We start from the raw sequence: 27398 nt of genomic DNA, 5'->3' as shown, positions 1-27398 counted from the left end.
CCATCACCATCCCTCTCAGGAGCTCTGTTAAAGGGTCAGGGTCTTGGCTGTCCGCTGAGACCAACAGGACGGCCTGATTTTGGTCCCACGGAACCAGCCCCTCCCCCCCCAGCAGAGTCTCCCTTCAGACTCTGCTCCTCAAGGCAAACGTGGAAGGGGGAGATAAGAGCCTCCAGGGCTGAGAAAGGGGCATGCTGACCTTGGGGTTCCTCCCAGCTCCCCTGGCACAGTTTTGTCTAGGCCGAAGGGGGAATCTAGGGCCAAGTCCTCTTACTGCTGAGGAGGAAGAAAGTCCACCTGGGTAGCCAGACTCGGGTCAAGGGGCCAGGAGGGCAGAAGGACGGGGTGGCCCAGTGCCAGCAGGGGCCGGCTGGCACACCACACCCGGCTCCCACCCAGCCCACACCCAGCCCACGCCCACCCTGGAGGGAATTGGGCGGGTCCTGCTAATGCCTTTAGGAGTAGGGAGGCTCACCAATTTTGGTCCTGGCCACAGGGCTGTTAAAGGTGGGACCCCCAGGGGGCCACTGAGCTAGGGAGAGGTAGGGACCCAGGGAGATCAGGAATCAGAGGCCAGCTTCTCTGGGAATAGGAATTGGTTCAGAATTGATGAGAAATGGGGTCCTAGTGTGACAACAGGAACAGTAGTAACCATAGCAGCTGCCAGAAGCTGCTAGCACAGGCCAGGTGCCCCCCCCCCCCCCCCGGGCTTCTTACATGACTCCAATTTACAGAGGAGGAAGCAGAGGCTTGGGGAGGTGGCAGGATTTGTCCAAGGCCACAAAGATAGCCTTGGATAGTGGCAGGGTCAGGATCTGAGCTTAGGTCCTCTAGCTGTGGGCACCCCCCCCCCTTGTAATAATAACCCCACTAATTAACACTTGATGGGGCAACCTTTTGCAGGTTCTGTTCTCTGCATCCCCACCGCCAACCACATGAGAAAGCCAGTCAGGCTTTTCAACTTTGCAAATTAAGAACGGGCTCCAAGGGGCTAGAGCGTGGGCCGAGGCCACCCTGCCTGGAGGCAGCGCACGCCCTCCCCCGGGGCCCCGAATCTCCAGATCCTGAGGGCTATCCCCTCCTGCTGCAGGTGTCCCTGTGAGCCAAGGTTTTGCCCCATCAGGAAGGTTGTGTGTCGCCGGGCCAGAGACAACATCGAGTTTTCACTGGGTGGCCCTAAGGGAGAGTGCTGGGACTCCTCCAGAGAACCCGGGCACCCACGCAGGCACCCAGCGCGGGCTCCCCCCCCCCCCCCCGGGTCCCGCTCTCCGATCCCAGGTGGCAGGTGGAGGGCGGATGAGGGCGGGGGAAGTTGAGCCAGCAAGACCCGGCCTAGGAGGGCGCCTCCGCCCCCAGCAGGATGAAGAGGACTGAGATCAGAGGCTTCGCCGTGGCGGGACCCGCAGCAGAACTTGGAGTAATTGAGAGGCTCCAAATACGTTTCAAGGAAAGGGTGAAGCGCTCGAGGAACAGGCCCACTTGGCCTTAGAATGAAGGAGCTGGCTGGAGCCGATGGGAGGTGGTCATCAATGGAGTGACTTCTCGGGGGCGTGGGGGTGACGTGATGGCAGTGCAGACCTAGATCAGGCGCTTTGTCCGGGAAGGAGAGGACGGCGCCCGGAAGAGACCAGCTCCGGCGGAAAACAGGGTTCTGCCCAGGCGGGGACGCCCCTCTCCCCGAGGGGGCGGAGCACTTCAGCGACCCTCGCAAGTCCCGGGCTCCGCGGCGGCCAGCTGCAGCGTCCCGCAAGGACCTGAGCTCCGGCCACGCCTCCCGGCCACCAGGCCCCGCCCCTCTGCCCGCCCCGCCGGCCCGGCTCCGCCCCCACCGCCCGCGCGCAGGTAGGGAAGAGGCGGAGCGCCGGGGCCCCGCCCCCAGGAGCCACCGCCCAGCCGCTGACCCGCGCTGCTCGGAGCTGCGTCCAGGGGACGTGGGGCCGCAGGGAGGTGAGCGCGGGGCGTAGGGCGGAGCCGGCACCCGGAGGCCGGGCGGCAGGCGCCGTAGGGGTCCGCGGGGTCGGTCCCGAACCTCGCCTGGGGCGACGGTGCGCGGCCCGCGAGGGTGCTCGCCCTGCCGGAGCGCTCGGGCCCCACGTGGGCCTCGCCGGAGGCCAGAGGTCGGGGCTGGACTCGGACGGAGGTGCTGGACCGGGTCTGCCGGTCCCCGGGGCTCGGCTGGGACAAGACGCCAAAGGGGGTCCCTTGGCCACGGGTCACCAGATGTGGGGAGGGCACGACGACTGGGCCGAAGTTTAAGGCCGCGGAAGGAAGGGGACAGGACCGCGCGGTCCCGCCTTCCTCCCAGAAGCGCCTGGAACTCCGATCCTTCCCTCTCCTTTAAACTCCGAGGCAGAGTTTGTGCTCTCAGCCTCGTCGGGGTGGAAACAGGTGCGGGGGAGCGGAGTCACAGCGAGGCTAGATCGAAGCTCAGAAATTGGACCCAGAAGTCCTGACTTCTGGACCGAGGGCCTTGGGGAAGGTTGGCCCCCTCTAATATTCCTCCAGGGCCTTGGGTTAGGTTAGGGTTGGAAAGGGTTATGGCTGCTAGAGGCACCCTCCCATACCAGGGCAGAGGGGAAGCCCTGGTCTCACTCGAGAGGGCTGAGGGGTTGGAGCTCCTGAGAGGGTGTCTGAGCTGGGAAGGGCTGCCAAAGACCCCACAGGTGCACTGGCAGCTGGTTCCCCAGTGGCTAGAGTTAGGACCCCGTGTGGGTGACATTGGCTAGTAAAAAAGATGTGCTCCTGTTCACTCTGTAGGTAGGGTGGAGGGTAGAGTGGGGAGTGAAGCTTGTTCTAGAGCAGTGAGGTGTCAAGGCGGGGACTGATTACTGGTGTCAGGAGATATCTGACAGTGGAGACATTGCGGTTATCACAGCTCAGGAGAAGGAGGGGAGTGCTGTTGTTACTGGCGGCTAGTGGGTCCAGGCCAGAGATGCTGCTCAGACATCTTAACAGCGCACAGGACAGCCCCCCCCCCCCCCCCCCCGCAAAGAATTACTCTGCTCAAAATGTCAGAGCGGGGGCGTCTGGGTGGCTCTGTGGGTTAAAGCCTCTGCCTTCGGCTCAGGTCCTGATCCCAGGGTCCTGGGATCAAGTCCCGCATCTGGCTCTCTGCTCAGTGGGGAGCCTGCTTCTTCCTCTCTCTCTCTCTCTCTGCCTGCCTCTCTGCCTACTTGTGATCTCTGTCTGTCAAATAAATGGGTGGAATCTTTAAAAAAAAAAAAAATGTCAGTGCGGTGCTGAGGTTCAGAGACCCTGGTGCCGCCCCTGGTTCATCAGGTTACTTCTCACTGACTTCCCCTGCTTGCCTCAGTTTCCCCCGGAGTTAGGGGAGGAACAAAATAAACTTGAATGAGATAAGAGGTGTGAGGGCAGTTCCTCCCCTAGCAATAGGCTCCCTTTGGTGCCATAAACCTTCCTCTTCCCTGCTCAAACCACAGTCTCTGCACAAAGCAGGTCTGGGTGCTGTGGGACAGGAGCTGAGTCCCAGGGGCTGGGAACAGGGCCTTCTCATAGCTCAGTCCTGGAGTGCCTCACCCCTAAGGCAGCCCTCAAGCTCAAATATCCCCCTGGGGGAGGGGGCAGATGGGGGAGGGGGTGTGTTTTCATAGATTTTCCCAAAGCTGGATTGCTAGGACAGGCATGGACTCCTGGCATCATGTGACCTGCTGGATTTTTCCCTTCTAAACTGACACCGAACTCTTCCAGCTATGTACACCAGGGAAATAACATCCAAGGACTAACAGGCTTCTAATTCCCTGCAGCTCCCCCAGTCTGCTTCCCTCCTACAACAAAAAAGGGCCTCTGTGGCTGTGGGAACCCCGAATTAGGCAAGAGGCCCCACGGTGGGCCCCGCTGCTGGCAGAGCGAGGCACCCCCGTTCCTGGTGTTAGCCAAGTGCCAGGCCAGGGGGACCCCAGTAGGGACGACTCTGGTTTGAGTTGGGCTCAGGAACATTGGCCCAGGTCTTGGAGGATAGGAGTGGGGGGCTGTTCTAGAGGGGTGGGGTGGAGTGAAGCAGCTGTCTGTCCCCAGGAGCCCAGGCCACCCGCTGCCCTGCCTTCCTGTTTTCTGACAGTGTCCGCTGCCCCCTTCCTGTTGACTTCTGGACCCTGGCCTCCTGGCCTAGGAGCTCAGGCAGGACAAAAGGAGCAGGTGGCAGTTTCTGGTTGGTTGTTTTTGTTTTTGTTTGCTTTTAACTTTAAAGGGCTGGAGGGACACTCCCGTCTTTTGGTTGAACAAGAAACTAATAGTGTCCTCCGCCTTTAGTGGGTCCCTCGTGGCACAAGGCAGCACTTGGGACTAGTGCAGAGCTGTTAAGGAATCGAGTGGCAGAGCCTGACCCTGAACCCGGGCCCAGCCCCCAACCTGTGTTCTCGGGCCCAGCCCCCAACCCTGTGCCTACCTGCTGCTAAGCCGCTGACTGACTCCTGTCTGGTTGGCTCCTGTGCGAGCTACAGCTGTACGTGGTGCAAGACACGCGGGAGGCCCAGGAGGGGACATCCGTTCCTCTGGGGGGGGGGGGGGATTAGTCACATCCCAAATACATCATCATGGAGGCTGCCGGGGTCTGGGTCTGGCTTTTCCTCCCTGGTGGTGCTTTTCCTAGTGCCAGAGCTCTCACAGTGTTCCCCTCGACTTGCCAGAAACCGTGCTAGATGGGAGAGCAGATAAGAGCAGGAAGATGTCGAGGGGGTGTGTCCGTGCGTGCCCTGACCTGTTCGGGTGTACAGGTGACTTGAACCAGGGCACCTGGCTGGCTCAGGAGGGCATGTGACTTGATTTGGGGGTCATAACTTTGAGCCCTGTATTGGGTATACAGATCACTTAAATAAATAAGAATTTTTTTTTAAATCCTGAAACAAAAACAGGTGACTTGAATGGGCCACCTGGTACTTCTCTGTGGTTCAGAATGAGTGGGGGCAGGATCGGCACAGCCCCCGCCCCCGCGCCCCCCCCCCCCAGGGAAGCATCTGGGGAGAGGAGCTCTGGTCTGCCTCCCCCTCTCCACACATCCCCTCGGGTCTGGACCACCCACTTTGGAGCAGTGTTCAGTGTTGTCCCTGCTGCCTGTGGGGATTTCCAGAGTGAGCTCACAGCGTTGCTCCGTGTTTCCTACCCAGCTGGACCTGGCTGAGGGAGCGCTGGCGGGGTCGTCCACGCCCGCTGCTGGTGCAGGCTAAGCTGTGCGCGGTGGAGAGGTTGGGGCAGTGCCCGGGCGAGGCCAGCTCTCAGGATATGGGCTGGGAGGGGTTGCCCCACCTGCCCCATCCCTGGGGCAAAACAAGGGCTTTCCCCTACAGCCCATAAAGTTACTCTTGCTTCCCTATGGGAGTCAGATCTGAGTGTCAAGAAAAATTCAGCCTGTCGTCTTCAGGGAGGTACGGGAGCCCAGCACTCACATTCCATCATTGCGTAAACTTATCCAGCGACCCAGACACAAGTCATTTGTTTGCACTTTGAAAGCTGCCAGAGGCCTGTTGTGGGGGTGGGGTGCCAGTGGTTGGAGCTAAGTGGGCAGTGCCAGTCAGGGATGCTGGCCAGGAGGCTGGGAGGACGGGAGGAGGGTGATTCCCAGCGTGGGGGAGCCAAGGAGCGAGGCCCAGAAGCTGGCGGCCGTGGTGGCCCACGAGGTCGTGGTCAGTAGAAGGAGGGCCGCTTGTGGTCCGTGCCTCAGTGTCCGCAGCTGTGCTGTGGGGCAGCGGTAGTCCACTGGGATGCTTGCTGTGAGGATTCCGGGGGTGACCATGGGAAGTCTTGGGCCCGGGGTCTGAGGTGGGAGCCGCGAGGAAGATAAGGGCATCGTGCCTGCTGTCAGAGGCGTGTCTCTGGGCCCTTGGCACAGGCTCGTGGTGATGACAGGGGCCTTGCCCCGTGGGCTGTCGGGAGGGCTAGTTAAGAGCACATTGAAGAGCAGCAGTGCTCTAATGACTCTACAGAAGTGGCCCAGCCCAGTCTGGGGTGGGGACTCCCGCTGCACCAAGGCTGAGGGGATGGAGGGTGGGCTTGGACATGGGAGAGGAGCTTCAGGCCAGGACGTGCTGGCTCCTTCAGCAGGGGCTTCTCCCTGCCTGCCTGCACGGGTGTCAGGATGAGGGGTGAGGGGCTCATGGAGGCGGGGACCCTCAGCCTCCGCTCCCTCTGGCTGGGCTTGTGGGGCCAGGAACAAGGTAAGCCGTTCAGAGCCTTGCTTTTCTCGGCTGCCTCCCACGTGGGGCCCCGGGACCTGAGCCAAGAGCTCCGTCAGGTGGTCATGCCCCTGACGTCCAACAAGAAGAGTCTCTTCCCTGTCCAGATGGCCGTCCCCAGGTCAGGCCTCCAGGGCAGCCTGCGGAAGGCCTGTGGGATGGGCCAGGAGCAGGACTTGACACCGAAATATGGCCCCAGTCTTGGCTCTCACCTTGTCTGGTGATCATGACAGAGGGACAGACAGTGTGAGAGAATGTTTGAGAAGGCCCTTTGATAAGCCCAGGACTTCCTAAGCTCCGGGTGAGGTCATTTCTGCCTGGGGCACTGGGAGGAGCTCCGGAGTCTCCCGGGCCCACCCCTAAACTCACCCTCAGCACGTCGCTCACCACCCCAGGCCTGGATTTTGGCCACTTCACCTCACCAGTTCCAGGGTGGCAGGACCCCCACCCCCACCCCCGTGCGTGCCCAACAATGGGACCCGGGACAGGGGACGTGTCTGAGCCTCAATTTCCCCACCTGTCAAATAGAGGTCTGTTAACCTCCGGGGCTCTCGGCTCAGATAGAGAGACTGAGTGAGCAGCGGTCAGCCAGGAATAAAAGAAGCCACCAATTAGTGGCCCTTGATTGTGTGCCAGGCCCCGTCCATTCATCGTCTGATGTCATCTCTGCTGGATCGGCGGGTTTGGTGGGACCTCAGCCCATTTCCCAGCAGAGGAAACCGAGGCTCCGAAGTGGTAACTTGCCTGAGATCTCCTGGCAGGTAAGTGGCCATGCCAGGGTTTGAGTCCTGGCTTTGTCCCGCCCTGCGCCACAGCCCTCCTCATTCCACAGCGAGTGAATCCGCGCTGCCCCAGAGTGAGGCAGGGGGCTGCGGTGAGGCGGGAATGACAAAGCCTCACACCCCCAGCCTTAATGGCCTGCCTGGGCCCACGTCCAAGAGCCCTGAAGCTTTGGTCGTCACAGGGGCTGGGGCCAACCTCTTCTGGGGAAGCCGCAAGCTCCGGGGCAGGGTTCTGGGAAGTCAAGTTTATTAGCTCCTTAATGACTGTTTACAAGCTGAAAATTGTTTGCCTGGCACGCTCCCTCCCAGCTGTGGGGCCAGCCTGGGCCTCCAGAAGTGAGGGGCACCCAGAGCCCCAGCCTGAGTGGATCAAGATGAGGGGACCCAGGGCAGCCCAGGGCCTGACTTCTGGCTGAATGACCCTGGGCTGGGTGCTTACGTCTCTGTAAGCTAAGGTAAGTCCGCCTTTGTCCCTCAGCGGTGCCAGCACCCAAGGTGAGCCCCAGCTAATGGGGACAGAGCTGCCCAGATTTCAGACTCCTGGGGGGCTGCTTAGCATCTTTTAGCATAAACAGCCTGGGGTCAGACGTTAAGTGGCTTGTCTAAGAGTACCCAGCGTTGAGGGTTGTACCCAAGACCCATTTGCCTCAGCTGGGCAGTGTTTGCACTGTCTAGAGCCAGGCCACAAGGAGCCGAGTGGAAATTAGGTGGACCCCACCCTTGCGAGCCCAAGACAGAGCCCTGGTCTGTGTACTGAGTGTGCTCAAGTCTGGAAACAGCCTGTCACCTCTAGGTGTCGGGGAACTTCCAGCAGGAGGGAAGCCGGCCTCCCCTGCTCCCCAACCCACATTGGAAGCCACCCTTCCCCTAACCTCCGAGCAGGGTCTAGGCCTCTGCCAGTGCTAAGGACCAGTGAAAACCCAGTTCCTAGGGGCACTCGGCTGGCTCAGTGGGTGGAGCTTGCAGCTCTGGATCTCAGAGTTGTGAGTTCTAGCCCCACACTGGGTGCAGAGATTACCAAAAAAATAAACTTCAAAACAAAACAAAGGGCGCCTGGGTGGCTCAGTGGGTTAAGCCGCTGCCTTCGGCTCAGGTCATGATCTCAGAGTCCTGGGATCGAGTCCCGCATCGGGCTCTCTCCTCAGCGGAGAGCCTGCTTCCCTCTCTCTCTCTCTGCCTGCCTCTCCATCTACTTGTGATTTCTCTCTGTCAAATAAATAAAAAAAAAAAAAAAAAAAAAAAAAAAAAAACAAAACAAAAAAACAATTTCTAGTACCTTGAGATCCTGAGAGAGGCAAATCCTCTTTGATGTTTGGAGCAACGCCAGCTGGCGTCAAGCTCAGGTCGAGACAATGTCCCTGTCCAGGAGCCATCCTGTGCCCTGGTATCAGACCCAGAAAGGACCAGGGCCTTCTGGACCCCCAGTGCCACCCCCGACTCCTCCCCTTCATGGCGATGCTCAGGGAGCAGCAGAACTAGGACAGGTCACCTTCCCAGAGGAGGCTGGGCCGTTGGGCAGGGCCCCCGGGGACCAGCCCCTGTGCTCCCTGTTGTCCCCAGCAGCAGTTGGCCCCCAGGCTCTGAGAGCTGCTGCTTCCCCGGGCTATGGGAGGGCACCTGCATCCCTGCTCAGCGGCATCCCCTTGTGTGCTTCCACAGACAGCTTGTAGAGTCCAGAAAGTTCCAGAGCGTCCTCCGGGAGGGCACCTAGGAGGGCAGGGTCCAGCACTGTGTCCAGGTGGGGACACCTGGTGGCATTTAGTGCTGCCTGCTCTGCATCGCAGCTCAGCTGGCTTCCCATACGCGGGGCCCCCTGCAGAGGTTGGAATATTCACGTCTCTGCCCGCCCCACTGGCGCATGGTCCCGAGAAAGCCTGGCGGGTGGGACAAAGGGGTGTTGGGGTCTGCCCCACTGTAAGAGTGCTCTTTGAGTGCTCGGCACCCCCTCCAACTTCCATGTACTCCGACTGGGCCTGGAGCCCAGCACCCACTTCCCGTGTCTGTGGTTGGCCGTGCCACCCAAGTGACGGTAACTGGGTCACAGGAGTCCAGAACCTGGGGTCTGATGGGGCAAAGCCAGTGGGTCACCAAGCCCCTAAACCTGCTGCCCCGTATCCCCTTCTTTATCTTTGGAACTGAGTTTGAGCAAAGGCTTTTTTTTTTTTTTAAGAGTTTTTAAAAATTTATTTGACAGACAGAGATCACAAGTAGGCAGAGAGGCAGGCAGAGAGAGAGGGGGAAGCAGGCTTCCCGCCGAGCAGAGAGCATGACCCTGAGATCATGACCCAAGCCGAAGACAGAGGCTTTAACCCACTGAGCCACTCAGGCGCCCCTGAGCAAAGGCTTTTAAGGTGTGTGTGGGGAGGGTGGAGATATGGGGCTCTCCCTATGGGAGGGGCGCAAACCCGCAGGTGCTTTCAGTTTTCCTCTGCACCGGCCGCGAAGCCGTGAAGCCTCCCAGCCCCGCAGTGCAGTCGAGTCCGAGTCCGTGGACTTGCACCTCTGGGGAAGTGGGTGCTCGCTTCGGGAGGGAAGGAGAGGGACAGGGCGACCCGCTGGCGTCTCTAACTGACCAGCACGTGACTTAGAGTTCGTAGCCTCTGACAGGGACCCTGTGTCCCCTTCCCTTTCTGCCTCTGCATTCTCTCTTCCTAAGTCCTGTCCCCAGACCCTCAGTGTCCGCTGGGCGCTTCCCTGCCCTTTGCTCCAGCCCGCTCTTGGCAGCACAGGGAGGTGTTGGGGTGAGTCACGGGCCATCGGGACGCCTGTTAGGAGACAGGGTTAGATGACAGCCTTTACATAAGCTGTCCCTTCCGGGTCTCAAGGGGAGCTAGAGCCACTTCCCCCGAGGTCAGCAGAACTCGGGGTTTTGCTGGGGGTTGCACAGTGGGCGAGGGCCAGCTTCCTCTCTTCTCTGCAGCTTTCTAAAAACGCCCTGGTTCCCAGAAGGCTGTGGGGAGACCCCAGCCGGTTTCAGTTTCTGTGGCAGGGAAGCAGCGGAGAGAGGCCACTTCCTTGCTCCTGACTGTCACCCTATCATTCTGTGATTCATCAGGGGACAGACAGGTTCCCAGCAGCCCTGGGCCATCTTCCTTCCCTCCACTCGCCCACAGCTGCAAGCCAGGGCTGGGGGCCAGTTTCCTTCCTTGGTTCAGGGGACCTGTGTGCCCCCCACCCCCACCCCGGGAGGTCCCCTTAACTTCCTAATTGAGCCTAGGAGTTAGTAGTGGTCTGCCTCTTTGCTGGAGGGGATGCTTGTTACCCCTTGTCCAAGGGCCCCTTTCTTCCCTTTGTCCCCAGTTTGGCCACACAGGCCAAGCCCCACTGTCTGTAGCCTCCTGTTTGCATCCGGAGCTGCAGCTGCTGACTCCCCGTCCTGGTTCTGGAGGTCCTCAGATCCTGGGGATTGCTGAGACCCCATTGCCATTAGCAAGACCAGGGGAGCCTTCACAGCCAGCTGGTGTGCCTGGGGGGGCCGGTGGGTGGGGAGGGAGAGAAGGGACTGGAGTCAGACCCCTGGGGGCAGGCGGCGAGGGGACAGTGGGGCCACACGGGCTCAAGGAGAGGGGATGCTCACTCAGCACCCTGCCTGAGCCCGCCCAGGAAGAGCTCGGTGGGGAGACCTCTCCGGCCGAGGCCTTGCTCACTGTGGCTGTGTCTGCTGGGATGCGGCTTAGCTAGCAATGCCCAGCCCCACCCTTTGTGGGGAAACCAGATTGTCCAGCGGCATCAGTGAGTGCTTTCTGAGTCTGCATTTCTATCCTGTGTGCCTGACCTGGGCTGTTCTTAGCCGGGTTACAGCACTGGTTGGAGGGGGGCGGGGGAGGTGGGTACAGAAGTACCAACCCTTGGGCACCTCAGGATGATTTGAATCTGCCCCACCCGCACCCTGTGATGGACCCCCCCGAAGTCGCTGCCCTTACCCAGGCCCTGCTACTCTGGGCCGGGGCAGAAGGCCCCACTGAGACCAGGATCCAGCCATCTTCCTTCCCTCCTTGCTGGGTGGGACAGGCTCTCAGACCTTCCACACAAGTCCCCCACCCCCGGCTGGGTGCTGTGGTAGCCCTGGGGTCTTAGAGCAGCGGATGTGACTGGGCCAGGAGGAAGCCTTGTCCCAGGATGTCACAATTTCCTCTGCAATGAGCAAGCATCTCTGGGGCGTGGGAGATACGTGTGGGGCGGTTTGCTCCCAAAGCTCTGGCACTTTTTCCATCTGGGTTCGTCCGTGCCCAAGACTTGGGTTCTGTGGCCTCCCGTACTGCCAGCCCTACCCTCTGCCCCCTGCCACCCCAAGGAAGACACTGGGCTTCTGGTACACCTGCCCATCTTTTCTGCACAAGTTGGGGGAAGTCTCAGGAGTAGGCCCTCCCCTCCTTGGTGGAGAGGGGCTGTAGGAAATTGGTGTTTTGTACTAAGCTGCGGTTTTGGTGGGTGTCAAAGCTGGGCCATCACCTCGTCCGAGTCTCTTGCCTTTTTTTTTTTTTTTTTTAATTTTATTTATTTATTTGAGAGACAGAGATCACAAGTAGGGAGAGAGGAAGAGGAAGCAGGCTCCCTGCTAAGAAGAGAGCCCAATGGAGGGCTCGATCCCAGGACCCTGGGATCATGACCTGAGCTGAAGGCAGAGGCTTTAACCCACTGAGCCACCCAGGCGCCCCCAAGTCCCTTGCTTAACAGAGAAGGAAACTGAGGCCAAGGAGTAAAGCTGGCTCCAGGCTAGGACTCGGCACTGACCACGAAGATGGTGAAATAGCTCTCTTAGATACCCCACTCCTCCCCAGGGAGGTGTGACCCCAGCACTGCCTCTGCTCTCCAGGGCGCAGCCACTTCTCCCTGTGGCCCCCAGAAGTCCCCTGGGGCCAGTCCGGTCTCCCCAGCATCAGGACATTGGCACAGATGCCAGCAGCACGGTGGAGGCCAGGCCGGAGGGCCCAACCAGGGTGCTATGGCTTTGGGATGGGAGGGCAGGCCGGGGAGTCCAGGCTGTGCTGAGCGAGGGGAGCGGGAGGTCCAGTGGGGGCTCATCCTGGGACTGCATCTGCCCTCCTCGGCCCACAATGGTCACAGATCCCCAGCAGGGCAGAGAGTACCTCCTGGAGACTTCCGGAGTGGGCCACTCCCTTCCTGGGCTGAGTGTAGAAGTGGGGGAGGGATAGTTTTAGTCTGGGGTACCTGTGGACTGACAGTCTGCAACTGTGCGTATGCCCCCTCCCCCCCACCTTCCATCCTGTTAGCCATTAGTGGAAGCCAACTTCCAGATTTGGTGCTGCTCGGGGAGGGGGACACCTATACACAGCCAGGTGTCTGCAGTATGCTGGAGGAGGCAGGTGAGAAAGTGGTTGATTCTGCCTGATGGTGACAGGGCAGACTTCCTGGAGGAGGTGACATTTCACCTGCCCAGGGGATGAGGCGGAGCCTGCTGTGCTAGGTGCAGGGCCTCAGGTGAGAAAGTAGGGGCCAGGGGACCTGCAGGGCATGTGCGTCTGCTGGGGGTGAAGACAGGTTCTGAAGGGCACTGGGTGCTTACTCTGGGAAAGTGTGATCAGCTTGGACTTCCGGAGGGAGCCTGCGTGCTTGATGACCTCACCCCAGCTCAGACTCAGCAGCTCGTCCTAACCTTTCTCCCAGCCTTCCTCCATCGGCTGCCTCCTTCCCTCCTTGGGGCAGAACAGCGCCTGCCTGGTGCCCTCTTGCTGCCCCCGATCCCAAAGGAGACCAAACCGGAGAACTTTCCATGCAGTGGCCCCAGGGGAGGCTGTTGTCCTGGAGCTGCCCCCAGAGTAGAGGTAAAGTGGCGTCTGAGGTGCCAGCCGGCCTGGCACTGAGGCCCATCTGCCTGTCATCTCTCAGGGGCCTTGTCGCCCGCTGCCTGCCTGCCCTGAGGTGTGGAGTGAGGACTCCCAGCACTTTGGGATAAAAGTAAGGATGCCTGGTCTATTCAGCAAACCCTGAAGCAGAAAGTGTCCTGCGCCCCCAGCTCTGCTCAGACCCCCCCTCAGGAACCCCTGCACAACCGGAGTCCCTCTTAGAGCTGGAACACTTTGCCGCCCTGTGAAATCAGAGGGAGGGCACAGACCTGGCTGCAGCCGGTTTGCCCCACGTACCCCTCTGGGTAACCCCAGGCCGCTGAGGAAAAGAGTCTGCAAAGTGCTATTGAGTAAAAGTACGTTTCCTTCTGGATTGGACTATACTGGGTCACCCTGATAGGGATCTGTCCAGCCCCCAGTGTGCCCTAGCTTTGGTGGCGGGGGGGGGGGGCTCCTGTTTCTGAAAAGACCCAGCTGTTCCCCCTCCTGGCAGTGTGAGCATGGGCAAGTCACTTAACCCCTCTGAGCCTCCCTCCATTCCCATCCACGAAATGGGGGCGATGGGAGATGTCTACCTTCAGAGGTGTTTTGAGGACAAAGTGGGATAATGGATGCGAGGGGCCAAGCCTGGCGCTCCTGAGGACTGACCTGCCCGCCCCCAGCAGCCTGCAGGGTTCTGCTAAGGGAGGGTCTGCCTCAGAGCTCCTCTGTGCAAGACCTTCTGGCGACTTGCCGCAGTCTCTCTGAAACGCTTAACTTTATGTTGCGTGGGTTTGATCTCAATTAGTTAAAGAGCTAATACAACAACAAAGAAACCCTTCTCTCTCTCTCTCTCTTTCTTTTAGATTTTATTTATTTATTTGACAGGCAGAGAGAGAGGAGGAAGCAGGCTCCCCGCTGAGCTGAGAGCCTGATGCAGGGCTTGATCCCAGGACCCTGGGATCATGACCTGAGCCGAAGGCAGAGGCTTTAACCCACTGAGCCACCTAGGTACCCCCAAAGAAACACTTGTAACTCATTTGAATGCTGCCTTCAACATACATCTTACTCTGTTTGAAAGGAAGTCATAATCAGAAGAAGCCAACACATTTCTCATGAAGTTACATTGACACACACAAAAAATAGGGACTGTCCTGATTTGGGATTCCCAGCCCAGAGTGGAGGTCCTTACTGCAGGAGAGCAGATCTCCTAATCCCTCACCCATGAGGCCCGTGGAATGACCCCATTTTATAGATGCAGAGACTGAGGTCAGGAAGATTGAAAGATGCGTCGTTCCAGCACGCCTGCTTGAACCTGCCCTTCCCTCCCTATAGGCTGTGCTCACCAAGTGAGCGGCCCCGTTTGGCCTGGAAGCCTCTTATCTTGGCATCTGTCCACCTTTACACGGAGCTGAAGCTGGACCGACCCCAGAGCATCTGCATAGAGTGAGGGAAGGACTAGAACATGCTCTGAAGACCCCTGCAGCAAGACCCGGGAAGCAGTGAGCTCAGTCCAAACCCAGAAGGTAGGACACTGGGTAGCCGCGTGGGCTGGGCCCAAGGCACCTGCCGCTTTGCTTGCTTTTTTCTTTTGCTTTTTTGTTTTTCAACCAATACGTATGGATACTACCTGTGGGCCAGTACTCTGCTGGAGGGGGTGGTGCTGCAGGGAATACGCCTGAGAGAGGAGGGTGACCAGGGTAAAGCCATGGAGAGGCTTGAAGCAGGAGTGGGAGAGCTGCTTTGGGCAGTCAGGAAGGGCTCCTCAGAGGCGGTGGCACCCAAGCTGGAACCAGAATGATAGGAAGGAGCCACCTGCTCTATTGTGTGATGATCTGATATGAGGAAAGAAAGACGAACACAGGCAGAGGCCAAATGTTTATGGAGTACCTGCCTGAGACTTTTTCAACAGCGTCATTGAGCTATAATTCACATTTAGTCCATTTAATCCACATAAACTGCATCCATTTACAGTGTATAATTCAGGGGCACCTGGGTGGCTCAGTTGTTAAGCATCTGCCTTCGGCTCAGGTCATGATTCCAGGATCCTGTATTCGAGCCCCGCTTGGGGTGGCCTGCTCAGCAGGAAGCCTGCTTCTCCCTCTCCCACTCCCCCTGCTTCTGTTCCCTGTCTCGCTATCTCTCTCTCTCTGTCATAAAAATAAATAAAATCTTTAAAAAAAAAATAAAAGAAAGTGTACAATTCAGTGGTTTCTGGTATATTCACAGGTCCGTGCAGCCTTCCATCGCTTGATGAGACCCACCCTTTAGCTGCTGCCCCCTGCCCCCAGCCTGTCTCACACTTTCATATGCATGGACTCCCAGAGCATGTGGTCTTTGTTGTCCGGCTTCTCTCACTTCACATAACAGCCTTAAGGTTCAGCCGTGCTGGACCCCATGTCGGTGTTGCTCTCCTGTTTCTGGCTGACTCAATCCCATTATGTGGATGGAACACGCTTTGTTTCTCCGTTGGTCTGTCGATGGGCCTCTGGGTTGTTTGCACCTTTTTGGCTCTGAGGACCATGCTGCTGTGAACATTCTAGAACAAGTTTCTGTGTCCACACCCTGCCAGGTGTGCGTCATGCATTCTCTCATTTGATGCTCAGGGCGCCTCTCCTGGGGGAGGTCTTTCCCTCCTTACAAAGTGAGGATGTGGGTGACTTCATGGTCAAATGCAGGTCAAGGCTAGACCACCCAGTGAGTGGCAGGATGCTTTTTTTAAAAGATTTTATTTATTTGACAGAGAGGGAAAGAGGGAGCACAAGCAGGGGGAGCAATAGGCAGAGGGAGAAGCAGGCTCTTCGCCGAGCAGGGAACCTGAAGCGGGGGCCCAGACCCAGGACCCTAGGATCATGACTCAAACCAAAGACAGACAGTCAACCCAGCTGAGCCACCAAGAGGCCCTATGCTTTTGACCGTGACCCCTTGGTGCCTCCTAGCAGAGCTTAGCAGGTGCTAGGTAGGGAGGGGCTCAGAGTGGCGGGTTCAGGGGCTAGGAGGACACAGAGCCACTCAGGGCCCAGAGACCCCAGTGAGAAGCATGGACTGCAGGTGAGAACGGGAAATCCTGGGACAGTGTTGAGCAGAGAGAGACGTGGTGTCATTGGTGGTTTTAAAAGGTGATGTCTGTTGCTGGTCATGAGGCTGGGGACACGAGGGGCAGCAGGTGGAGGGGTCAGGAGGCTGCTGTGACCCCTCAGTGGAGAGAAGATGGTGGCTCTGGGGAGCTGCGTAGAGACGGAGGGGACGGACGGACTCAGGCCACGTGTGGCTGCCGTGTCCCCTTTCTGTCACACGTTGGTCCCCACACGCCCTTACCTAGAGGGCTTCCATGTGACTCTCCCCGGGTCTCCGCATACCCGGGGTCAGCACTGTGTCAGCAGGTGGATGTGGGGTCCCTGGCCTTGTGCTGGGAGAAGGGAAACCAGGTCAGCTCCAGCAGCTTCAGGAAGTGGGGAGAGGAGCAAGCGAAGGATTTAGCCAGAGAAAGAGCAGAGCGCGTGAGGAGGGAGGGGGTAGCACAGGCAGAGCGGTGATTCGGCTGGAACTGGAGCAGAAGTGGGAGTGGGGGCCACAAGCGAGTATGGACAAGCCCCAGATCTGGGCGGGGGTGGGGAAGGGGGGTAAACTGCCCCCTCCTCTTGGCAGGGCCATTTCCCAGGATCCACTGAAATTCAGGCTGGACTTACTCTCCAACCCAGCAGTTCCACTTCTAGAGGTTCGTTTTGGGATAGCACTGGGACAGGTGCACGGTGTAGGCCAGGGCGTTGGTTAACACTGGACAGGAGTCCCAAATGCCAAACACACCCCAAACAGCCATCGGTCTGGTTAAATCTTGGTATATTCCACTCAGCGAAATCTTTGCAGTCGTCAAGAAAGGTAAGGTAGGGGCGCCTGGGGGACTCTGTCCGCTGGGCATCCCACTCTCTTTTTTTTTTTTTTTAAGATTTTATTTATTTATTTGACAGAGATCACAAGTAGGCAGAGAGAGAGAGAGGAGGAAGCAGGCTCCCCGCTGAGCAGAGAGACCGATGCGGGGCTTGATCCCAGGACCGAGAGAGATCATGACCCGAGCCGAAGGCAGAGGCTTTAACCCACTGAGCCCCCAGGCGCCACTCTGATCTTCAGGTCTCCATCTCAGGGTCTTGAGCTCAGACTCCCTGTGGGCCTCCAGGCTGGGTGTGGAGCCTACTTAAAAAAAAAAGAAAAAGGTAGATCTGTCTATATGCATTGATGTGCGGCTTACGGAAAGGATATGGTGTGAGCGTGTAAAATTTTAAGTACATGTATCCTTCTCCGGGTGCAAAGAGGCGCTTTCTTGGAAGACGGGGTGACGGGCAGACTGTGAGTTCACTTTCTGCTTTATAATCGTCATTTTTGTGTTTTGTCTCTGCAATGAGCATATGCCACTTTTATCACTGGGATTAACATTTTTTCTCCACAAAAAGATAAAAGTACAAACAGGTGGCAGTTTCAGTTACCTTTCAAAAAGGAACCAGGCAGCCCAGGGGACAGGAACCAGCGTGGTGGCTTTCCCGCCTGTCTGGTTATGAGGCTGAGCTACCATTTCCTTGCTAGAAACCCAAGGACAGCTCCTCGGAGAACCACCTGCTCCCCCGCACAGCTGTGGAACTCGTGTTTGCAGGTAGGGCACCGGATTACCCTGGAGCCGTCTTGTCCTCCACCAAGCCCTGCCCCAAGGTCGAGGAAGCTGCCCTCTGGCCCCTGGCCTATGTTGACCAGGGTGACCAGGCAGCCAAGGTCACTGTAGCCCTGTCCTTTGCCCTCACCTCCTTTCTGGGTGTGGTTCTTGGCCTGAAGCAGAGAGACCACCAAGGGAAGGAGGGGGAAGGGTGGGGATTCCCCAGACCCCTCCGGGCCTAAAATGCAAACAAAGGACAGAAATAGACTATACTTCTCGGACCCAGGTCACAGTCAGTCTGTGCCCCGGCGGTTTGGACCCCAGAGTTAGGCATTCAGCAGGTGGTTCTCAGCCCGGGCCACCTGCCCTGGCACCGGGGCCCCCAGGTCCCTTCCTGTCTTGCCACCTGTCGACACGCTCATACCCCCTCTCCCTGTTTTCATTCCAGTCGCCCTGCGCCCAGCCCACCATGGCCTCCGCTGACAAGAATGGCGAGGGCGTCTCCTCTGTGTCCAGCAGCCGCCTGCAGAGCCGGAAGCCGCCCAACCTGTCCATCACCATCCCACCTCCCGAGAACCCGGCGCCGGGCGAGCAGGCCAGCATGCTGCCCCAGGTAAGGGGGCAGCCTACAGGCTCACTGGGGAGCAACAGCTGTGCCCATGCAATACCACTGGGGCGGAGGCGGCCCCTTCTGCCTGAGCCTCAGTGACAGAGGCCTTGTGCTGGGAGAAGGGAAACCAGGTCCCCCTCCTCCCCCGCCCCAGTGTCACATGGACTGAGCCTTGAGCGCCGGAGCTGCATCTCCTGGTGGTTGGTGGACGGGGCAACCAGGAGCACAGTCCTCGAGAAAGGCTCACGGGTCTACCTACCAGTCCCGGCGGTTTCCATTTCCTGCCTGGGCCCCCCCCCCCCCAAGGGGCTGGCAGACTCGGGGTCAGGGCATCAGCAGCTGACCCCGCAGCGCCTGGCTCCCCTGGAGAATGGAAATGAAGACGGGCTGGACCAACGTTCCATAAAGGGCTCATTGAGAGCAGCCTTGAAGCAGTGTCCTGGGGCATAAAAGGGGTCCTGTGTTGGTGCCACCCACTCACCCCGGGGGCTATTTTGCATACAGGGAGCCAAGGGGGAGCACTGGTTAGGGAGTTGGGAAATCACGTTAGGGTTCCTTGAAGTGTGGAGAGAAGGTGACTTTACATTCCGAAGGAAAGCAGCTCAGGCGTATACCTTAGGAGCGAGGTGTGTTCTCAGGGTTCTGGTGTAGGGGACCGAAGAAGAGCGAGCCCAGGGTCTGGGCTCCACCAAGTCCCAGCCTGTCCTCTTGCCCTGCCTCCCACAGAGGCCCAGGAACCCAGCCTACGTGAAGAGTGTCAGCCTCCAGGAGCCACAGGGACGATGGCAGGAGGGCAGCTCGGAGAAGCGCCCCGGCTTCCGCCGCCAGGCCTCCCTGTCCCAGAGCATTCGCAAGTGAGCGCCCTTCCCGTCCCCAGCAGCCCTGGGGACCTCTGCTGGGCCGGCATCTGTGTCCCCTTCCAAGAAGAAGGAGTAGGGCAGGGCTGGAATGTGCATATTTGGGGGGCGGGCGCAGGGGAAGGAAGCTGAAGCCCAAGGTGTCTTGTAGAAAGTCACAGTCTGGAGGCTGGGAGTTCAAGGAGCCAGGGCTGCAGGGGGGGCTCTGGCCCTCGGGAGGGACCCCAAGGCCTGCCCAGCTCGGCTTGGCCGTGGACTCTGTTTACCCCTCTCTGTCTGGTCATCGGGTACCAACCCAGGAGCCAGAGGGGGAGCCAGTCTGACCCTTGCACGGCACACACACGTGCCCTGTCCCCCAGCCCCCGTGCACACACCTCCCCCGGCCCCTCCTGCGTCCCCTGCCCTGCCCACCCCTCCCGTGACCCCTGCCAGTGTGCCCTCCCCGTCCTGCCGTGGGCGTCGTGGAAGCCCCCACGGCCACAGCTCTGTGTGCTCCCGCAGGGGCACGGCCCAGTGGTTCGGGGTCAGCGGTGACTGGGAGGCCAAGCGACAGCACTGGCAGCGCCGGAGCCTCCACCACTGCAGCGTGCGCTATGGCCGGCTCAAGCCCTCGTGCCAGCGCGACCTGGAGCTCCCCAGCCAGGAGGTGCCCTCCTTCCAGGGCGCCGAGTCGCCGAAGCCCTGCAGGATGCCCAAGGTGGGCTCCCCTGGCAGAGGTGGGGGTGGGGCGGGGGGGTGGGGAGTGGCAGGTGCCTCGGCCCCGGGACCCCCGGCTCTGCTCACTCCTGCCCTCCCTTCCAGATTGTGGATCCCCTGGCCCGCGGACGGGCGTTCCGTCACCCGGACGAGGTGGACAGGCCCCATGCCCCGCACCCGCCGCTGACCCCAGGGGTCCTGTCCCTCACCTCCTTCAGCAGCGTCCGCTCTGGCTGTTCCCACCTGCCCCGCCGCAAGAGGATGTCTGTGGCCCACATGAGCTTTCAGGCTGCTGCCGCCTTCCTCAAGGTGAGGATGCCTCCCCGCCTCTGCGCCCCCCCCCACCCCGGTCTTCCCAAAGACCCCCCCCCCAGACTGTGCCAAGGGCAGAGGGAGGAGCCCTGCAGCCCAGGAGCCCCACCCACATCCTCCCAGACCCAGCTCTCCGTGGTTCTGGAAGCCCGTTTCTGCACCCACCCGAGCTGGGAAAGCAGGAAGTGACCTGTGTAGGGACCACCCTTCACCCAAGTTCACTCAGCGCCTGTGACGTGCTGGGCATGGGGACTGTGGGGCAGATAGAGCCAGTGTCACTGCCCTGGAAGGGCTCTCAGCCGCGAGGGGGCGGGTGTCACTCCTCAGCGTGATGGTGGGGGCGTGGCCTGCGTAGGAGAGGGGCTGATGTTGGGATAGCATTTGGGCTGGAATCCAGAAAAATAAGGGAAAGCTTCCCAGGGAAGGAAGGAAAGGAACAGTATTCTCAGTGGAGGGAAGGGCCCATGCAAAGGCCTGGAGGTGGAGGGGGCCTGGCCCATCAGGGGAGCAGCGTGTGGTTTGATGGGATTTTAGTGAGGAGGGGCTTATGGGAGGAGAAGCCACCGACTAGAGTCCAAGAGGCAGACGTGGGCCGGCAGTGCTGTGCCAGGAAGCTGCAGCTGGGGGAGATGGCCCGAGTGTGGGGGGCGAGGGTACAGAACGAGAGCGCGGGAGGAGCCGCCCCAGCCAGAGGTAGTGAGGTCAGCAGGGTGAGAAGAACCGAAACTCTTGGAGAGAGCCATGGGTTCGGGGCTACGGAAGCTTCGCTCCATGCTCTGGGCAGAGTCCCAGCTCGTATCTCCCAGGGTGATGCCCCGGGAGAAGGGGCTTCACAGTTCCTTTGGAGAGGACGGGGGTGGTGGCCCCTGATCTGGGCCTGATGGCCGGGCCTCTGCCCTGTCACAGGGCCGCTCCGTGCTGGATGCCACGGGCCAGCGGTGCCGCGTGGTCAAACGCAGCTTCGCCTACCCCAGCTTCCTGGAGGAGGACGTGGTGGATGGCGCAGACACATTTGACTCCTCGTTTTTTAGTAAGGCAAGCATGGGGTGTGGGCCTCGGGCACAGGGCATGGGGTGGCCTGGGGGTGAGGAGAGGCAACCTGGCCTTGATCATGCTGTGCCGGAAGCCCCTGAGGGATCCAGAGGCCCATGGGTGGAACTCCTGGGCCCCTGTCTTCCTGTGGAGGACCTGGCAGGGTGGGGGGCCAGCCTGGAGGGTCACGGTCAGGGTGGATGGGCACCAGCCTTCTGCTTCCCTCCCAAAGAGCCGTCTAGCTTTGTCCTGTCCTTGAACTGAGGTCCTGTCTTTTTCTGTGTCCCCCACTCCACCCCACCGCAGGAGGAAATGAGCTCCATGCCCGATGACGTGTTTGAGTCTCCCCCACTCTCGGCCGGCTACTTCCGGGGCATCCCACGCTCGGCCTCTCCGGTCTCCCCCGAGGGGGTGCAGACGCCTCTGTGAGTCTGGGCACCCCTCCTCCGGGGCGAAGAAGGCGCAGCTCGGGAGGGCTCCCCAGACACCCAGTCCTCCCTCAAGCCCCCTTCTAGAACGTGAGGGGCGGGGGCAGCCGGCTGAGAGCCGTCCCCCCACCCCCCAGGAAAAAGGAGCACGGCCGAGGCCCACTGGACGGGGCCAGGCGCGGCAAGCGCATCGCCTCCAGGGTGAAGCACTTCGCCTTCGACCGCAAGAAGCGGCACTACGGGCTGGGCGTGGTGGGCAACTGGCTGAACCGGAGCTACCGCCGCAGCATCAGCAGCACCGTGCAGCGCCAGCTGGAGAGCTTCGACAGCCACCGGTGAGCGGCCGGCCGGCCCGGGGCTCGAGCCAGCTGAGGGAGGGAGGGAGTCTCACTGCCGTAGGCAGGATGAGAAGAGCGGACAACCGGCCCATCCCCCGAGGGTCCCTCTCCCGCGGCACCCCATATTCAGCAGGCATGGGAGAGGAGAGCGGGGACAAGCCCTCAGGGTGTCCCCACGAGCACACGTGTCGCCTGGGAAGGCTCCTTGGGCCCTTTGCTGCCTCTTCACCCTCCTGGTTCTCTTGGCCTGTGTCCTTAGTCCCGCCCCCAACAGCCGTCAAGGATTCATTGAGCCCTGGAACAGTTCCAGCAGGAGGGGCGGGGTGCAGGGTGGGCCAGAGGGACAGTTAGAAGCTCTGTGAGTGACAAACCATAAGTGACTCTTCATCTCACAAAACAAACTGAGGGTTGCTGGGGGGAGGGGGTTTGGGCGAAGGGGGTGGGATTATGGACATTGGGGAGGGTATGTGCTTTGATGAGTACTGTGAAATGTGTAAACCTGGTGATTCACAGACCTGTACCCCTGGGGATAAAAATATATGTTTATAAAAAATAAAAAATTAAAAAAAAAAAAAAGAAGCTCTGTGAGTGAGGGGACCGTCGGGAGGAAACCAGAGGTTTGGGGAGGGGCAGTTCTCACCATGTGCCACAGGTGGTGACCCGATCAACATCAAACCCAAAAACAAAAAATGAGTAACAAGTGTAGCAAGTGTCCCAGGAGGACAGGGCATGAGTCGACGGGCTGGCAGGGAGGGCTGCAGCCAGCATGAGCAGGAGGTCGCCTGATAGAAAGAGATGTGAAGAGCATCCCTGGCAAAGGAAATGCCAGGTGCAAAGGCCCTGGGGCTGCAGGGATCATGGTTTGTTGCAGGAGCTGTAAGAGGAGAAAGCGGGCGGGCGCAGTAAGGCCCTGTGGCCAGCAGGAGGCAGTAGTGTCAGCCTTTACGCCAGGAGAAGCAGGAAGACATCTAAGGGTTTAAGCTGGGAGAGAGACCTGGGGGTGATTTTCAAAGTCACAGTGGTGAAGGTTGAGTTGGAGGGGAACAGAATGGGAAGGGAGAGACCAAGTGAGAGCTGATGGGGGCTGGGCTCCGCAGGCTGAGGTTGGGATGTGGGTTTGGCTCTGCTGACCCAGGGCCTCTGTCCCCAGGCCCTACTTCACCTACTGGCTCACCTTTGTCCACATCATCATCACGCTGCTGGTGATCTGCACGTACGGCATCGCACCTGTGGGCTTTGCCCAGCACGTCACCACCCAGCTGGTGAGTCAGGCTAAGGAAGGGGTGCTCCCCTTGGAGGGTCCTGAGACCCCTGAGACATCAGCATCGTCAGCCCTGGAGTCCCTCCCGTGGCCACAGCCTGGCCCATGCAGGAGGGTGCTCTGGGCTCAATGTAGCTTTACCTCTCAGCCCCATGCTGGAGTCCCTACCCTGGGATGGGGAAACCCCTGACCGCCCCCCCTCGCCCCTGCACCAGGTGCTCAGGAACAAAGGTGTGTATGAGAGCGTGAAGTATATCCAGCAGGAGAACTTCTGGATTGGCCCCAGCTCGGTGAGGAGCCCAGAGGGATGGGCAGCTTCTCAGCAGGGAACCCTGGGGCCCTGTCGCCCGCCCAGGAGCCCCTCTTACCAGGGGACTCCAGGGGAAACTAAAGCGAGCGGCCAGCTCCGAGTCCAGGCTCACTCTTTGCCCTCCCCCAGATTGATTTGATCCACCTGGGAGCCAAGTTCTCCCCCTGCATCCGGAAGGACCAGCAGATCGAGCAGCTGGTGCTTCGGGAGCGAGACTTAGAGCGGGACTCGGGCTGCTGTGTCCAGAACGACCACTCGGGCTGCATTCAGACCCAGCGGAAGGACTGCTCGGTGCGGCCAGGCCCTCCAGCCCCTGCCAGCCCCACTCTGGCCCTGCACACCACCTTCCCTTGCCCCTGGCATAGCGGAGGGGCCCTCAAGAGCAGTGACAACATCCCCTCTCTCCTTCTGGGCCCCATACACCCCCGTACCTGGCCCAGCACAGGGAGAGCGCTGACCTCCCCAGCCCCGCAGAAGTGAAAGAAGTGATGTTCCCAGGTCTTAGGAATGTCAGCGGTGGGTGGAGGTCTGGGAGGTGGGCCTGAGTCCTGGGGACCAGGGGAAGAGCCCCCATTCAGAGGGTCCCTTGCTCACTAGTGGATATGGTGTGATCCTAGGCATAACCAACCTTCCTTCATCCTCCAGGAGACTTTAGCCACTTTTGTCAAGTGGCAGGATGATACAGGGCCCCCCATGGATAAGTCTGATCTGGGCCAGAAGAAGCGGACATCAGGGGCAGTGTGCCACCAAGACCCCAGGTACCGTCCCAGGGTGGCCCAGCTGGGCTGTGAGAAGACAGGGTTGAGTGTCCTAGATGCCTCCCCGGGGATGTTAGCGGGGGGGTGGGTGTGGCAGGCTGGGGGGACGCCCACAGCTCCTCATTTTGCCCCCTCTGACCTCTGCCTCCAGAACCTGCGAGGAACCAGCCTCGAGCGGCGCCCACATCTGGCCCGATGACATCACCAAGTGGCCCGTGAGTGTCTGGGGTGGAGAATGGTCTAGGAAGGGCGGGGGGCGGGGTGCCTGCCGCCACAGGGGCCCAACCCAGTGTGGGTGTCCCCCCTCGCCCCCTGCAGATCTGCACCGAGCAGGCCAGGAGTAACCGCACCGGCTTCCTACACATGGATTGCCAGATCAAGGGCCGCCCCTGCTGCATTGGCACCAAGGGCAGGTCAGCTGGCCCCATGCCCCTCGGTCGCCCCACTCCCACCCCCCGGGCTAGTTTCCTCCCTCCCCAACTCAGGGGTCGCCCATGGTGTGAGCAGGATGAAGGGGAGCCTGCCCCAGAGCTAGGGTCCCCGCAGAGGGGCACCCCTTCCTGCCAGTGGGCAGGGGCCCTCGGGGCTCTGACGGCTGACGTCTCGGACGTCTCTGACGTCCCTCGTCTCCCTGGCCCACAGCTGTGAGATCACCACCCGCGAGTTCTGTGAGTTCATGCACGGCTATTTCCACGAAGAGGCAACACTCTGCTCCCAGGTAAGGTGGGGCCTGCTGGGGCCCCAGGCGTGAGGAGGTGAGCACGGCGGCCATGTGTGCCCCCCACCGCCTGCAGGTTTGTGCCCCCCACCCCCACCTCGGGGCCAGCTAGGCCACAGGCACTGACTGCCCCGTGCTTACCCTCAGGTGCACTGCTTGGACAAGGTGTGCGGGCTGCTGCCCTTCCTCAACCCCGAGGTCCCCGATCAGTTCTACAGGCTCTGGCTGTCTCTGTTCCTCCACGCAGGGTAAAAGGCTCCTCGCTGCCCTCCCCTCCCCCCACACCCCTGTGCCCCCGGCGCTGCCCATGTGCCCCCCTCCCCCCTCCTCCGCTCTGGCCCTTGGATGAGGACTCCTGGCTGGCAGCCCGGGGCAGATAGGGGACAGCTGACGCCTGCTCTGCCCCCCTCCCCAGCGTGGTGCACTGCCTCGTGTCTGTGGTCTTCCAAATGACCATCCTGCGGGACCTGGAGAAGCTGGCCGGCTGGCACCGCATTGCCATCATCTTTATTCTCAGTGGCATCACCGGCAACCTCGCCAGTGCCATTTTCCTCCCATACCGGGCGGAGGTAGGGACAGGGGACAGGGCGGGGAGGGCCAGCTCTGCTGCTTCCGCCCCTCCCCCAGGAGCCGCCAGAGGGATGCGCGGCCCCTCCAGGGCCGGACGGCAGATGGACAGCTAAGCCGCGGGCTTATTGGCTGATCCCCTAGTCCCCGGGGGCATCGGACAGCGATGCCTCTGCGTCATGCTCAGGCATCACCTCCAGAAAGACCTTCCCAGCCCCTGTCCCCCGCTTTGCTCTCTTTCTCTGCTTCATTTCTATTCGTGACCGTGACCCTTGCCTGCCTACCCGCATGTCACAGATCTGTGGGTCGAGCTGTATGAAATCTGTAATGTGCAACCGTTCGTGACCCACAGAAGCAGGGACAGGTTCCCCATCGGTTCAACCCCATGCCCTCGGCTTGTTCGGTGTCTTGTCCATCCCGCCGTCTGCTGCCTGGTGTCGGCCTGTCTGTCCTGCTTACAGCACGGGCCGCGCACTGGGCACGCGGTCGGTCTTTGGTGTTTGCAGAAAGAGTGGGTGCAGCTCTGGTCCAGGAGCCTCAGCTGCGGGGTCCCCAGCCCTGGGAAGAGCCCACCCGTAGGAGGAGCCGGGTCCCGGTGCTCCCACCGCCCGGCTGCGCCCCGACTTTGCGCCGGGCCCCTGGGATTGACGCTGCTCCCTTCCCCGCCCTGCGCCAGGTGGGCCCAGCGGGTTCGCAGTTCGGCCTCCTCGCCTGCCTCTTCGTGGAGCTCTTCCAGAGCTGGCAGCTGCTGGAGCGGCCCTGGAAGGCCTTCCTCAACCTGTCGGCCGTCGTGCTGTTCCTGTTCATCTGTGGCCTCCTGCCTTGGATCGACAACATCGCCCACATCTTCGGCTTCCTCAGCGGCCTGCTGCTGGCCTTCGCCTTCCTGCCCTACATCACCTTCGGCACGAGCGACAAGTACCGCAAACGCGCCCTTATCCTCGTGTCGCTGCTGGTCTTTGCCGGCCTCTTCGCCTGTCTCGTCATCTGGCTCTACGTCTACCCCATCCACTGGCCCTGGATCGAGTACCTCACCTGCCTGCCCTTCACCAGCCGCTTCTGCGAGAAGTACGAGCTGGACCAGGTGCTGCACTGACCCCCGAGGGACGGGCTGCCTGTCTGCGGAGCGCCCCAGCCCGCACCCTGGACACCCGCCACCGGGGGGGGGGGGGCCCGGCCCCCCCTCCGCCAGCCACGCCAACTCCACGGGGACAGTCACAGAGGCCGGTTCCTCCCGGGAGGGAGGCCCCCCTTCCTCAGTCTGGGGGACACCCTGATCACGTGCTCCTCTGCTGCTCCCCTGCTGGCGGGACCCTTGCCCCGGCAGGGGCTTCTCTCCGTCCCCAGGTCCGGGGCTTTGCCCATCTCCTCCCTCAGCCCCTGCTCGTGCTGCCCCCACCCCCCGCCACACACACACGCACCATTACCGTGCTTGTGCCCTCACTGGGACGTGGCCAGGGTTCCCACCAGGTTCCCGCCCCTGCCTCACCTCTCCCTGCCCTATGAGTTCCTGCCCCTCATTCTGCAGAGGCCGGCGAGCCCGCCCCTCCTGCTCCTGGACCAGACGTGTGGGACGGGCTCTGCCGTGGCCTGGGGCGGAGGCCGAGCACGGAGACACAGCGAGGCTGGGAAGCTGAGAGCCTCTGCTTGCCGGTGGCAAAGAGAGGCCGCCCTCCCTCTGTCCTGGGCCTCCGTTGGAGTCAGTGTTCTGCCCTGTGGGCTGGCTCTGAGGAGGCCAGCCCTCCTCCTCTCTGCCTCACTCCTGCCCAAGTCGGGGCGGGGGCCGGGCCGCCTCAGGGACCTGCTCCCAGGGTTGCCCAAGGCTCAGTCAGGCCCTTTTTCTACCGGTTTATATCATGGTTCTAATTTTTAAAAGTAACGCTAACTTTATATGGATGAAGACTCAGATGTAGTAAATGATAGTCTCTAGAAGTATCGTTTTGTGAGTGGAGGGGTTCTGGCAGAGTGAAAGCTGGGACTCTTTGTTGATGGGGGGGTCGGCCGTGAGATCAGGGGCAGGGCTTGGGCCCAAAGGGATGGTGGAAAACCTGGGCGGGGTTGGTTGGACCGGAAATCAGGTTTGGGGTCCCATGGAAAGCCTCAGGGGGTCCCT

The 27398-nt window shown here is 60.5% G+C and overlaps 1 protein-coding gene across 8 annotated transcripts; it reads left to right on the top strand.

The window, feature by feature from the left end:
• The first annotated feature begins 993 nt into the window (after positions 1-993).
• Positions 994-27217, top strand: RHBDF2 (rhomboid 5 homolog 2). 8 transcript variants are annotated; one of them, XM_082705207.1, is made up of 22 exons: positions 994-1947; positions 6825-6949; positions 12821-12889; positions 14092-14282; positions 17335-17401; positions 17847-18011; positions 18735-18862; positions 19367-19562; positions 19667-19870; positions 20780-20908; positions 21212-21330; positions 21471-21668; positions 22822-22933; positions 23148-23222; positions 23372-23533; positions 23888-24000; positions 24152-24215; positions 24319-24413; positions 24643-24718; positions 24866-24966; positions 25134-25287; positions 25962-27217. In XM_082705207.1, exons 6-22 carry the CDS (start codon positions 17868-17870, stop codon positions 26379-26381), a joined length of 2490 nt encoding a protein of 829 aa, XP_082561333.1. In that variant the 5' UTR covers positions 994-1947; positions 6825-6949; positions 12821-12889; positions 14092-14282; positions 17335-17401; positions 17847-17867; the 3' UTR covers positions 26382-27217. The 8 variants fall into 8 exon arrangements, with proteins under 8 accessions (XP_082561333.1, XP_082561339.1, XP_082561334.1 ...); XM_082705213.1 differs by having other exon boundaries at positions 1307-1947; positions 20780-20903; XM_082705209.1 differs by having other exon boundaries at positions 1349-1947; positions 12599-12889.
• The last annotated feature ends 181 nt before the right edge of the window (positions 27218-27398 follow it).

Source organism: Mustela nivalis, assembly GCF_964662115.1.
Source record: "Mustela nivalis genome assembly, chromosome: 17".
Taxonomy (NCBI): Eukaryota; Metazoa; Chordata; class Mammalia; order Carnivora; family Mustelidae; genus Mustela; species Mustela nivalis.
The sequence above is the reverse complement of the archived record's forward strand: the minus strand, read 5'-3'. Positions and strand labels throughout refer to the sequence as shown.

What these genes read in the sequence shown, in the direction of transcription:
- RHBDF2 (XM_082705206.1), top strand. Translation starts at nt 6,846, where the DNA reads ATGTCATCTCTGCTGGATCGGCGGGTTTGGTGGGACCTCAGCCCATTT. An exon ending in CTGTCCCAGAGCATTCGCAA is followed by an intron (nt 18,863 to 19,366) that starts GTGAGCGCCCTT and finishes GTGCTCCCGCAG; the next exon opens with GGGCACGGCCCAGTGGTTCG. An exon ending in TCCTCCCATACCGGGCGGAG is followed by an intron (nt 25,288 to 25,961) that starts GTAGGGACAGGG and finishes GCCCTGCGCCAG; the next exon opens with GTGGGCCCAGCGGGTTCGCA.